The sequence below is a fragment of the Nomascus leucogenys genome, chromosome 4, assembly GCF_006542625.1.
Source record: "Nomascus leucogenys isolate Asia chromosome 4, Asia_NLE_v1, whole genome shotgun sequence".
NCBI classification, from domain to species: domain Eukaryota; kingdom Metazoa; phylum Chordata; class Mammalia; order Primates; family Hylobatidae; genus Nomascus; species Nomascus leucogenys.
The window spans coordinates 52,856,805-52,870,619 of NC_044384.1; the positions used below are offsets into that span (position 1 = coordinate 52,856,805).

Consider the following 13,815-nt stretch of genomic DNA (forward strand, 5'->3'; position numbering starts at 1 on the left):
ATGTAAACTGACAAAAGAAACCCAAAACATATCAAGAGTATCTGATTGAGATTGCCCTTAAAAAAATGAAGAAAATTGATTCTTATTATCTGGCGAGTCTGAGACTGGCCCCAGGCATCAGGCATTTCCTAACAATGACACCATCAAATAGCCCACTCTGAACATCACCACTCAATTTCCCCTATGCTCCTTACACTTCTACTGTATCTCATATGACATCTAGCTTGGTACTGAATACTTACAAAATTTTTAAGTATACTTATTATTGGTTGACTAATTGACCAGTAAGTATCACTTGGGACATCTTGTTTTGAAAACAGTTTGGCAGTTTCTCAAACAATTAAGCCTACAACTATTATATAACCCAGCAATGTCACTTCTGGACATTTATTCCAGAGAAATGAAAATTTATGTTCACATAATAACCTGTACACAAATGTTTTTAGCAGCTTTATTCATGATAGTCAAAACTTAAAAACTACCAAGATATCCTTCAACGAGTAAATGGCTAAACAAACTTTGGCACATCCATACCATAGAATACATCAAAAATAAAAAGAAACCAACCACATTGACACACACAGCAACCTGGAAGAATCTCCAGAGAAGTATGCTGAATGAAAAAAGCCAATCCTTAAAGGCTCTATGCTTTATGATTCATTTGTATAACATTCTTGAAAGGACAAAATGACAGAAATGGAAAACAGACTAGTGGTTGCCAGGGTTTAAGGACAGCATGGAGGTGGAGGGGAAGTGATGTGGTGTAGTGGACAAAAGGGGAGATACCTGTGGTAAGGAAAATACTCTTTGTATCAATATTAACACCTTGATTGTAATATTGTACTATAGCTTTTCAAGATGTTACCATTAGGGGAACTGGGTAAAAAGTACAAGAAACCTCTCTGCATTATTTCTTACAACTACATGTGACTCAACAGTTACTTCAATTAAAATTAAAGTTTGTTTTTTAAAAGGGATACATTTAATAAAATGTTTGTAACACACTGAGGTGTTCACAAATACATAATAACTGTGATGCCACTAAATGTCTTCTTTCTTTTCTTCTCTCATGATTTGTTTTTTATTTATTACTACTAAGGATTTTATTTTCCTCTATTTAAGACATACATAACATTGATCACTTTCAGGCTATTTTCACAATGACTGAGAAATATATTATATTAGAATCATTATTTTTTATGTCCCTTGGTTGCCTGTCACACATTACTCTGCATGTTTTTCATCCCGATCAAGATACAATTTATAGAACTGTTGGTTTGTACTTCAATCTCTGGCAATACCATAACAACAAAGTATAATATTGCCTTTATCACTCCCCACGTAAGAAAGGTTTTTAAAGTAGCTCTTCTGCCATCTGCCACCTCAAATCTCCTTGTCCAGTTCTCAGGGTTCCCTGAGCTCAGTATTGGTGTTATACTTCAATAGGTTGTCATTGTTTGGAAAACTTTGTTTTGACTGGCTGTTGTTCAAATTTTTCTTCGGTCCTTTTCATCTCTTCATCATTTATCTGTGAAAGTTTAATACATTCTGCTGGTATCACCCTTATTGGATTTCCACTCCATTTTCTGTTATCTTTGCCTAACACAGTTTATTTAGGTTTTGACTTTTATTCCCCAGTTATTGAAGTGGTTGTAAACGTCCACATTGTGATAGAAATCCTTGCTCAGAGAGTCCATGACTGCTTTGGAAGTGTTTACTGTAAACAGAGCAGGATCAGTACCACATTTTATTCATTTTCATGCTTTAATGTAAAAATTCTTTTTGCTTTCTCTTTCAGTGAGTACAGAAAAAATCCAGGAACATATCACCAACCAGGTATTCTCTCATTTCTCATAAACTCTAATATAGAATTTTGTTTCAATGTTAATAATTAAACATGTGTAAATGTAAAAAGGGCAGGGGATAATGTTCGCTGTTAGCTATGAGCAATATATATATTACTGGTTCTGGGGAAAAAAACATATTTGGTCATATGTAGATGACCATGCACTTTCTTTGTCTCCTCCCAAGCCAAGTCCTTCCCTACCACATCCTATCCAAATGGGAAACAGTAGACTAATGAGACTCTGCCAGTTCTAACTTGCAAGTATCTCTGTGACCTTATTGTGACCTCTGCATTGATACTATCATGGCAGCAAATAGATACTTCCATCTACTTTTCCCTTAACTAAGTTGACTCTCCGTGATTTTCTCAGGTTTCCGTTCAATCAGCTAAAAGTCACTGCCTTTCAAACAGCTAAGAACTGGCTCCCTATATAACACAAGTTGATCTTCCATTCTGGTCTTTTGTTTCTACTCACAGTTGGCCAGCATCTTCCGTCTGCATCACGGTTTTCTTATCCCATCTTCTTACTGATCTATTTTTGTATTTCTAGGTAGATGGTGCCCTTCTATAGAACTGTTTCAGGAGCTTGAGACCTGCAGCCACACAAACAAACCAAGAGAGGCCTTCCCCAAAAGCATATCTTGCCCCACCCACCTAATTTTTCCCCAGGCCAGCTTAGCTACAGTTTCTCCAAACCCTGCCTCTGCCACTAGACTCAGAGAATGCAGACATTGACCTGTGGAAAAATATGCTTGGGTTTCACCCATAGGTACACATTTCCATATCTTCTTTCTTTTTTCCTTTCAATGGCATAAATTACAACTTACCCTTACCAAAGAGAAGGGTGGTAAATCTACATTTATACCAGTCAAAGGTGCATTTTTCAACCTTCTAAGTGGACTCCAAAAGAAATTCCAATTCTAGTTCCTATTGTCAGTCCATCCCAATAAAGTTCTAGTTTTACCCAATCTGTGCCAGATGCCCTGTAACTCATCAAGCTTTCAAAATAGTCAACCCATTTGGCTAATATACTATTTTTCAAATTCAGTAGCCAAAATTTAACCAGGTGCCATTTTGTTTTTAAATACTATTGTACATGTTGGCTTGTAGTAGCAACTCTCTTAATACTTGAAAATGCCATCATTGTGAAATAGCAAAATCAATTGACCATTTCAAATAGCTCATTTGCTTTTTAAACTTAGTTTTTTTCTTTTTTTTTTAGACAGAGTCTCGCTGTCACCAGGCTGGAGTGCAGTGATGCAATCTTGGCTTACTGCAACCTCCGCCTCCCAGGTTCAAGCAATTCTCCTGCCTCAGCCTCCCAAGTAGCTGAGGCTACGGGCGTGTGCCACCATGCCCAACTAACTTTTGTATTTTTAGTAGAGACCAGGTTTCACCATGTTGGCCAGGATGGTCTTGATCTCCTGACCTCGTGATCCACCTGCCTCAGCCTCCCAAAGTGCTGGGATTACAGCCATGAGCCACCACACCAGCCCTTAGTTTCTTTATTACTTCATTTAAAATTATTTGTATGTACTCAAGTGGTTTGGTGAGGCTTAGCAATGGTTAGCCAGTAAAGTTTACTGCTGCTATTTTTATTTATTTAAATCATATAGGAATACTTTTCCTTATAAAGAGACCTGTTTTCCTTATAAATATAACAACCTACCTGCTTCCCTTATTAACTTAACAACCTAAAGCAATTGGTCAAAAAATATACTAAGGTCACTTCTGATGGGTAGATTTTCATTTCCTGTTTTTGCTTCTTTTTACATTTAGCAAAACTAACAAAATATGTAGACACCAAAATAGAATGCCAAATATTTACTCATAATCTTAAATATTGATCTGATGCCATATAAAATTATAATGGTTTTCAGTCTCAATAAGACTGAAATTCTTTAGGTTTTAACTGAAGAGGGAAAGGTCTTAATATTTTAATTATATAGTCATTCTCAGAACAGATCGTTGTCTCATTCAATCATTGCTTATACTTCTAATCCCACAGTGAAATTTCTATTCATTCTTCTCCCAAGTAAAGAAGTGCTCCCCACTCTCAAGAATGATACACTGGCAATACAATTCAAAAAGATATCTTATACCTCTAATTTATATAAACTCTGGCAAAAAGTCAAGAAATAAAGTCACCTTCTTTTTCAAATCACTATGCCACCAAAATAATTTGGCTCTTGAGAAACATTTTTGAAAACCCACCTTAGATAATCAATACAGTATTTTTTATCAGAAAAAAAGGCAAAATGGAGCACCGCTGAGTGTTAATCTTGCCCCTAAATCCTTCCCACTAGGCACTATAGATTGTGTAATTAAATTGAAATTGAAAATCGAGTCTTTTTTTCCCCCCACATCAGGCAGGCTATGAGTTGTGCACCAACGTGAGAAATCAGGAGTGGAGGGGAAGCTCTAGTCTGCTGGCCAATATCCGGCCTGTGCTTTTAGCCCACGGCTATTTTACCACACCTGAGCTCTGAGAACAAACAACTTATTTTGATTCCTCTGGAGGGAACGCTAGATTCTTTCCTGTGCAATTCACTGGGGAAATTAGTATGCTTTTTAAAAGTAACTTGTTAACGCAGCTTGTTTACGAGAACAGGACAAAAATGAGCAGTGAACTGCTTGGCAGCCTCTGTTCTAGAATGGGATGAATGCATGACCCATTTTTTTTTCAGCTGTCTCTTTGGCAGTTCAATGCTGCAATCATTTCCTATCTGAAAAATGTTACTTGTAGAGATGAAATCTTCTATAGGTTTTCTAAATAATTTTTATGACACTAGATGAAAGATAATACTTTAAAATATTACCAAAAATGCTTTCAAAATCAAATTAAAATATGGTCAGCATAAGAATGGGAAAACTAAATGTAAAAATCCTAATTTAATTTTTGGAAACTGCCTTATTATATAAAAGACAATTGAAACCTTTTATGTTTATGCTTTTTTATATAGCAGATAATTGAAACCCTTAGTGAATTAATACCTTGTATTTGTACAGCTAGATAACAAAGAGGAACACCGAATATGGGGCTCTGTTTCTGGTGCAGAGGATGTCTATGCTGTGGAGAACATTCATAGACAGGTGCTGTCTATGAGAAACGCTTGCCCTCACTGATGGCCCAGTGCAGAGAGAGGCAACACCAGCGCAGGCCATTACAGCTCTGTATTCGGTCCCTAGGGCTGCCATATCAAAGTACCACGAACAGGTGCCTTAAAACAACAGAAATGTATTGTCTCACATACAGAATACGGGGTCAGCAGGGCCATGCTCTCTCTCAAACCTGTAGGGAAGGATCCTTCCTTGCTCTTTTTAGCTTCTAGTGCTTGCCAGCAGTCCTTGACATTCCTTGGCTTACAGCCGCATCACTCCACTCTCTGCCCCTGTGGACACATGGCTGCCCTCCCTTTGTGTCCCTCCCCTTCTTATAAGGATCCCAGCCATCTTGGCTTAGGGCTTTCCCTCAATGACCTTCTCTTAATCGCAGTTGCAAAGACCCTATTATCAAATAAGTTTGTATTCTTAGGTACTAGGAGTTAGGACTTCAACATATCTGGGGGACATAATTTGACCCATAACAAGCTGGAAACCTCAGAGTCATCCTCAACTCCATCTCTCCCTCTGAGCACTGGGCACTTCTGATGGGATCACCTGTTGACCTCTCCCAACCAGCTTTTCACCTCCACCCATAACCCCTGCTTCATCCAGGCCCTTGTCTCATTTGCTCGGTGATTTCCTGAGGCTCTCCTGTTAGCCTCACCACCTTTCTGTTCATCCTCCATTCTGCTGCAGTTTGCTTTTTAAAATATCATCTTGCTGAGAAATAAAAACTAAGTAGAAAAACCTCCCCCATTGTTAACAGTGATTTTAACCCTAACTGGGCATTATAGTCACCCCTGAAACTTGTTAGCACAGATCCTGAGACCCCATCTCCAATCCCAACCCCAAGACATTCTGGGTCAGCAGCTCTAGACTTGGGTTAAGACACAGCACAACCCTCAGACCAGACCAAGAAAGGTCACAGGCTTTAGGAGTCTCCAAGCATCACAAACACAGCCATGCAAAGACAGATTTTTTTTTCTCTGCCTCATGTTTTAAAGTTTCAGGACCAATTGAGAGCACACAAAATATGGAAAGGAACATAGCAGGTGAACTGGGTCATCTGGGCAAATGGGATAGACCAATAAAAGGGTGAAATTCCCTTATTGAGAGAGTTCGGGCTGTGTGGGCCCTGTGAAATCAAAGAAAGAAGGGATGCTTTAGTTTCTGGATAGCCATCAAGTAGCCCCTGAAGTGGGGGGATATATAGGCAGACTATGTTCCCCACATAACTGTACTTCTGCCCTCCCCTCTGCTTAGGGAGGGGGTGTGGAGTGGGTGAGTATAGTTTCAATTGGTGCTTAGAACCTCCTGGTAATCTGGAATCAGAAAAAGTAAAACATGAGGTAGGAGAACCTGTTCTCCTCAGTAACCAGAAGACCTGGACTGAGTCATTTCCATCCTTGATGGGGGCAGATGCAGGCCCTGCCCACGAGTCCCCAGGCTAAGTCCAGGGTCCATCCTCTTCCCCCTGTGAAGTTCCAAGCAATGAATCAGGTCTCTAGTGCAGGATGGCCTTGAGGGACAGCAGGGCTCCTTAAGCCTCCTAGTCCCAGAGCTGTCCCTTGGATGGGAACAAGGACCAGGTCTTGCGTGTAGCTTCCTTTAACACTTTGAAATAGTTTGACATATAGTATGTGGACCTCCATCCATGTTCTTGCTCTAGGCCCCACAAATGTTGGAAATGATCCTGCTCGGACATATGCAATTTCAAAAACTCAATATGTGATTCTGATGGCAAGCCATACAATACATTTCTAACTTTGGAGTATGAAATACAAAGCCTTGGGATCTTGTACTCCTTTGGAGAGGATTCTCCCCACCTTCCTAGAGTTATTTCCCATTCTACTCCTTTATATAAAACTATGGGTCCTTATAAAACTATTTCATCAACATACTAATCCCCTTCTCTTCATGTACAAAATGTACTCATATAAGACCTAACTCAAATACTCAAATACTACCTTCTCCATGAAGCTTTCCTTTATCACATAGCCAAGAATAATCTCACTCTCTTCCATGACCCCATTTTATTTTCTTTGCCCTTTTGCTATAGATATTTTCTACCCTATATTCTAATCATTTATATCCCAACATGATTTTTGAGACTACCTAGTATTGCTCTAAAGGGAAGAGATTGTGTTTGGTTCATTTCTGTGTCCAACGTTGGGCCTTGCAGATCATAAGAACTCGATCAACTGCTGGAAGAATGTGAATTCTTCAGATCACTAAATTCTTATTCTAGTAGCTAGAGGGGCTGCTAAATTTAGACAGTCGACTCCCTATACACCGGAATGTTCAAACCTGCTTTGTCATTGATTCTTATAAGGCAGGAACAGGGTATCATTCCTTCCCCTCCCAGGTAAGGATTCTAAACCAAAAATAGAAGGAACAAGCCAAGACTGCACATGGTCATTATTGAATAATGGTCACACAGTCAGGAAATGAAAGAATTGAAGGGCAGCGAGATCCAGATCTTCTTTTTACCTGTATGTCCATATCCATATTGCCTGCAGAACATTAAATGGTTTGCCCGGTTCAAGACTTGAGTACCTGATTCTTTCCCCTAATGTAAGCATGGCAATGCCACTCACTGATGACTTTTCAGTGTAGTGTGAACTTTACAACTTCTAAATTTAAAGTGGGATTGCATTACCTTGCACTATTCTTATCAAAATGGCCATGCACTCAAGGAGACAATTTTGACTTAAAGATAGTTTCTCTTTGCAAGTTTGGCACTAATGGAGCTAATAAAGATCCCACATGTCCCTAATTCCCTTTTAAGATTACCTTCAGAATTGAGAGAGTTGCACTTTTAGAAAAGCTATCCAATTTACGAGTCTTTTTCAAAATCCTGAAAGAAGGACTGAAAGCATCGAAAAGTGGTGACACTAATGGTGGTTAACAAAGAAGAATTTATAAAAGATGTCTTTTTTAAAGGTCAGATGGCTTCTACCTAGAAAATACTTCAGTGTAAATGTCAAAGTGCTGGGCTTTGCCTCTTTAATTGGAAGCCAAGAAAGTTAAAATGTGAAGGGTACCTGTGGAAAGGTATCTAGATTGACAAGACAAAGCAAAACTGAGAATATGGCCCTCAGATGCTTTAAAACCATGACCACCAAGAAGAAAATAGTGGTTGGAATAAACACTGTGAGAACTATTCACAATCAAATATACAGACAGCTCTCACTCAAGCACTCAATGCTTCTGAATAATTGCCATCAATAATTGTGCTAATCACTCAGTGCTCCATATCTCATGTTTTGTTACAACAACCCTGTGAGGACCAGGATTTTAATCTCCACTTTATACAGGTGGAAACTCAGGCTTGAAATCAGTTTTAGTAATTTTTCAGGTCCTGCCACATTTAGCACGACATTAGCAATAATAATGGTTGGTATTATTATTAAATGCTCGACGAACTTTTTGTGTGCAGGCATTATGCTAAATTTTACATTAAATTATCTCTCTTAAGCCTCACAACAGTGACCCTGCGAAGTAGGAACAAATCAAAAGATTCATCTTAGTGAGGCGAATTAGTTTGTCTAAAATCATGCATGCATAAGTGGTCACGCCAGGATTAAATAAGGCAATCCAGCGCTATCTACAGTGTGAGCAACAGCCACTATTCTGGGATGCTCTAAATATCTTTCTTCTAATGGCACTCAGCTGGTGAGTGGCAGCCCTCAAATGTGAATCTAGGTGTATCTCATTCTGAATTCCTTTCTCTCCACCATTATACTACACTCCCACCTTTTCTGGAAGTTGTTCTATTAATTAAGTGATCTCACTTATTACCACCCTAATTAACCCCCCAATTCTGACACCAATACTGACGCAGTCTGTTCTGAGACTCTGGAATACAGATTTTTATGATGTGGTATGTCTTTTTTCAAAGTGTTTTAACAATGAAGATGAGCATACACATACTCCGGGGTTCCTGTTGAGCAGTAAATTACTTTTTTAATTAAATAAGTGAAAAATAAAGTGAATCTGGTGTAAGAGAAAACTATTTGTCACCTGAAAAGAGATTAAAAACTCAGAGGGGAAAAAAGTATACATTGGCATAATGCGTTGCCCACTGCCAGTTTTCCTTGGCAGAGCCCAGGCAGAAATATCATGGAAATAAAAAGAGAATTTGAAGTAAAAACCTTTATTTTCACTCACTATAAAATGTTTTCTTTGTATTTCTTAGAAAAGTATGTTCCTTCTAACAACTCTCTTACAAGTTCTTTATTGTGAGTAATAAGAGTGTCATTGTATATGTGTACCCATGTGAGAAAATATGGAATACTGAAACTCTGTACTGAAAATGTACCATTTCTGAAAAATAAAAATAGTTAATTTACCACTCAATGTAAATTAGCATTAACCACACCACCTAAGATGCTAACACCCAATAGGCTGCTGAAATATATTCCGTGAATAATTTTCTAGTCAATCTTTTTCTTGTCTTTTTCCTCCTTTCTGTTGAGTTTTTCAAATCATATCCTTCTCTACTCGCTAGCTTCTGTACAGAAGATGAACTGAGTAACTGAAATGTTTCAGCTTAGCATATTTTATTAGCAAAACAGCATCATCATTTGAGATTTTTCTCTCAACACATAGCAACAAAAGGCAGTAGCCAAGTTCCAATAGCCAAAAGCACAATTAGTAGAGCCATTCAGTATTCAGTAACTCATCACCTCCGTGTAGAAAGACATTCACTCACTTCACAGGTTAAAGCTATTGTCAAAATGAGCCATAGAGCCCACTTGTCATCATGTTTGAATATGTATTCTAAAATACAGTACTTTTTGGAATATATTTGAATATGCATTCTAAAATACAATGTTTTTTTTTTTTTTTGTCTACCTTTAAACAATTTTATCCATGCTATTCTTTCTTCTTGTAATAAAGAACTTGAATTAAGGACTCAAATGAAAACTTGATATTTTCTGGCGATACGCAAAAGAAGTATTCGAATAGTCATCATCTCAGATAAAAGTTGCTTGGTGACATAAAAGACTTATGTTTTAAGAAACAGTGATCGTGAATACTAGGCTAATTCTGTGGAATCCGTGTTGTATATGTGGTCTACATCCCCTAAGGCAGATCCCTCAGATATCTATCTACAGACTTCTCTTAAATTTGATGTATCCTTTTGCGTATGTCTGCATTTTGCAGAGGTAATGTTCCTTGTTGCTCACCAGAACCTCAGGAGTGAATAAAGGCACCCTGGAGAGTTTTCTACCTCCCACTAGAGACAGAAGGTCACTAGGCATTCCTTTTATTGTGCATAAATTGAAATCAATTTTATTTAAACTTTATTTGACAAAGTAGCACTTGTTTTTCCCAGAAAACAAATTTCCGGGAAGGAGAAGAAATGCGGGCAAATAGTGAAAATTCAGAGTACCAGTAAGGATCCAGTGAAAACTACCTTGTCTTTATTATCCTTAATGTGGAAAAAATTCTTATACACAGAAGTGTTATATTATATTCTGTGGTCGATCATCAAACAAGGATGGAATAAACAAGATTCTTTCCTGTTTCATCACTGGTATATGCCTTGCTCAAAATGTATTAAAAGGAATATTTTCATCATTACTGGATAATGCAATTAGACCAGTGTTCTGTGGATGTGGAATAATGTAATTTACTATGTTGAATGATTAGCCAATCAGAATTCTCTCATTTTCTAAAGCAGTGGATTGATTAAAATGTGACCATAAACAAAATAGATTTTATTAGGCATAATCTACTTTGTAAACAAATGAAATTAATTCTTTGCCTGACCTAAAGCTTTGAAAATGAAAAACCAAAATTGAACACATGCTTCCAATTTTGGTTCTGTTACTAAGATGACACTTAATATAAAAGTTACAATTTAACTTCCCCTCAAGTATTCCATACTTGAGACTAAATGACTCTTAGAAATATGTTCATCAACAGATGGGAGCCACTTATGGCCTCATAAACTCTAAAGCAAGTGAAATTATCTCAGCAAAATAGAAGGAGATTACAATAAAGCCTCATCTGGTTATCTCAGTGATGATTAATGCATTGCACATTGGTTCAATGATGCAATGAATATTGACAGATAATCACCCTTCTTCATACAAGAGAAATACTGAAGAGACAAATGCCAGAGATATATGCTTTTAATCAATCAATAAGCAATTTCCACATGTGCCCTGTGTACAGAACTGTGCTAAGTGCTATGGAGGATGTGGAAGACAGTGCCAGCCGAGTTCCTATTCTAAAGGGATTTTCTATCTTGAAAGAGAAGACCAAAAACCTGAAACACTGCACAGAATAGCAGAGGGTGTGTTATTCCTTGCTTGCTTATTAATTATACAGTATGGATCATATGGGAGTTTGAAAAAGCCAACCATCGGTGAAAACTACAGTGTTCAGGGAAGGATCATGGAAGGCTTTAAAAACCGAAGTGATTTAGACTTGATTCAGCAGGAAACACAATGTGGTGAACCTGAAAATGTTCGAGTTCAGAAATGATCTCAGGAAATTGGTATTAAGTTTTTCCTGAAACTGTATCCTGTATTTTCCTTTTTGCTCCCTCTCCCCTGGTACCAGCCACTAGTCTCTCTCTAGGCTCTTCAGGTTTCCTCCTGCTTCCACTCTTATGACGTCCGAGTCTGTTTGCCACTTGGCTGGCAGAGTACGCTTTAGAAAATGTAAACTATGGCTGGGCGCGGTGGCTCACGCCTGTAATCCCAGCACTTTGGGAGGCCGAGGAGGGCAGATCATGAGGTCAGGAGATCGAGACCATCATGACTAACATGGTGAAACCCCGTCTCTACTAAAAATACAAAAAATTAGCCGGGCGTGGTGGCGGGTGCCTGTAGTCCCAGCTACTCAGGAGGCTGAGGCAGGAGAATGGCCTGAACCCGGGAGGTGGAGCTTGCGGTGAGCCAAGATTGTGCCACTGCACTCCAGCCTGTACGACAGAGCGAGACTCCTTTTCAAAAAGAAAAAAGAAAGAAAGAAAATGTAAATTACTTCTATACCTGTCTAAAACTCTCCATGGCTTATACTGCACCCCTGTAAAATCCAAAGCCCTGACCACGATCTGATATTCTTATACAGTGTGGTCCCGACCTCCTCTTTCATCCCATCTTGGGCCGTTCGCACTCACAGGGCAACCACAACAGCCTTGCCCTCTGTCCTTCCACCTGCCCAGGCCCATTCACATGTGAGGGCCTTTGCACCCACTGGCCATGTTCAAAACACTCTGCTTCCAGCCCTTGGGTTCCTTGTTGTCATCAAGATCTCAGCCCTAGTAGCTTCTCCTCAGAGAGATCTTCCTTGGACATCTATTTAATGTAACCTTCCCACTCTCCCTCTGACATCTTCTATTGCATTACTGTTTTAGTGTTTGCATCATACTTGGCACCACCTAAATTTTTTGTCTGTCCAATTTTTTCCTTGTTTCTTATCTATCTTCACCCATATAAATGTGAGTACCTTGAGAACAGAGACTTGTCAGAGTCGTTTGCCCCCTAGCCCCAACACCAGAAAATGGTGCACATAGTAGGTGCTCAGTAAATACTTCTTGGGTGAATGTGTTGCTTATTAATTCTTCCAGCTGAGATAATAATCTGGACATGAAAACAAAATATGTTTAAGCAAAATCTTGATCATGGGAATGAACATTTCAAGGGGAAAGTGAATGGAGTTTGGCGTCTAAATATAGGAAAGGAATGAGCAATCTAAGACAAGATTAGCACGAAGTTCTCAGGGTTGCTGCAGAAAGATGATACTCTTGGTAAAAATATAAAGGTTGTGGTTAAAAGCCACATTCAGTGAGTATACACTATATGTCAGGTATTACATATTTTTCAGAACCCCATTGGGTAGGCATCATTATCTCTTACAGATAAGAGATTGATTCAGTGACCCCAAGTTTTTCAGCTGGGTATCCTATTCCAGTGATTGAGGTTGACTTGGTTAAAAGTACTAATTTAAGATCAACTTACAGTTGCAAGCATGGATGGGGGTAAAAATGTACTAAGTCTGGTCTTCAGAGCTACCTCTCCCCCATTTCCCAAGTTACTGGGCTGAACTGGATATGGGATATGCATCTCACAACCTACGTTGGCTCACAGGTTCTTTTGCAAATTGGTCTATGTACCTGTAGATTCCTCCAGGTGTCCTCCTCATTCTGAAACAGTTCAGGGTGGGCAACTGGAAATACCTTGAAGAAGACGCTGAAGAGAAAAGTGCCTGGATAAAGGTAGGGGAACCTGATTAACAGAGCAGAATGACACCTGTTATTTTGGAGACAACCACCTGAAGGGTGATAAAACCCCAGAGAAAATAACTGAAATACAGTACATGAAAATGTTTTGCTTCCATCTTTTTGAACATCCATCTGATAAGTTACTACCTAGAATATGGAAACTTGACTTTGCTAAAAATGAGTTCTATAAGAGAAGCCCAGAGAAGATAATGCTATTGATGCATCTGGGGAGTTGAAGATACTGCAACTGAACACGCAGGTGGTCTCTTACTGGTGGCAGGAAATAAATGTTCTTCTTCAATGTAGAAATCACCATGGGGATGGCATTATAGAGCTAGCATCTCGGTGATAAAAAGCCATGGGAACCAGGTTCCTTGGTCCCTGGGAGTTTATCAGGGGTTGAAAGATACCTTCAGCTTGCCCCTTTTCACCCCTGATCCAGCTAACACACACAGCTCCACAAGTGCTGGCTCATTCTCCCAGATTTGCAGCTGTGGAAGTGCCAAGATTTAAAATAAATTTTCTTGAAAAAAACCAACATCGATGGAGTGAAGATATTATTTCTCCATAACCACCAAGTCTCGGTATATGTGTTTCTAACAGTAGTGCGGAGGCAGAAGTG

The 13,815-nt window shown here is 38.9% G+C and overlaps 1 protein-coding gene across 1 annotated transcript in view; it reads left to right on the forward strand.

The window, feature by feature from the left end:
• The window catches only part of CHST9 (carbohydrate sulfotransferase 9), a 278,082-nt gene that overhangs the window by 247,504 nt on the left and 16,763 nt on the right, over nt 1–13,815 (forward strand). Inside the window, exon 5 of the mRNA XM_030810619.1 lies at nt 1,799–1,836. Coding sequence (XP_030666479.1) covers nt 1,799–1,836 — 38 coding nt within the window. The remainder of the gene's footprint in view (nt 1–1,798; nt 1,837–13,815) is intronic.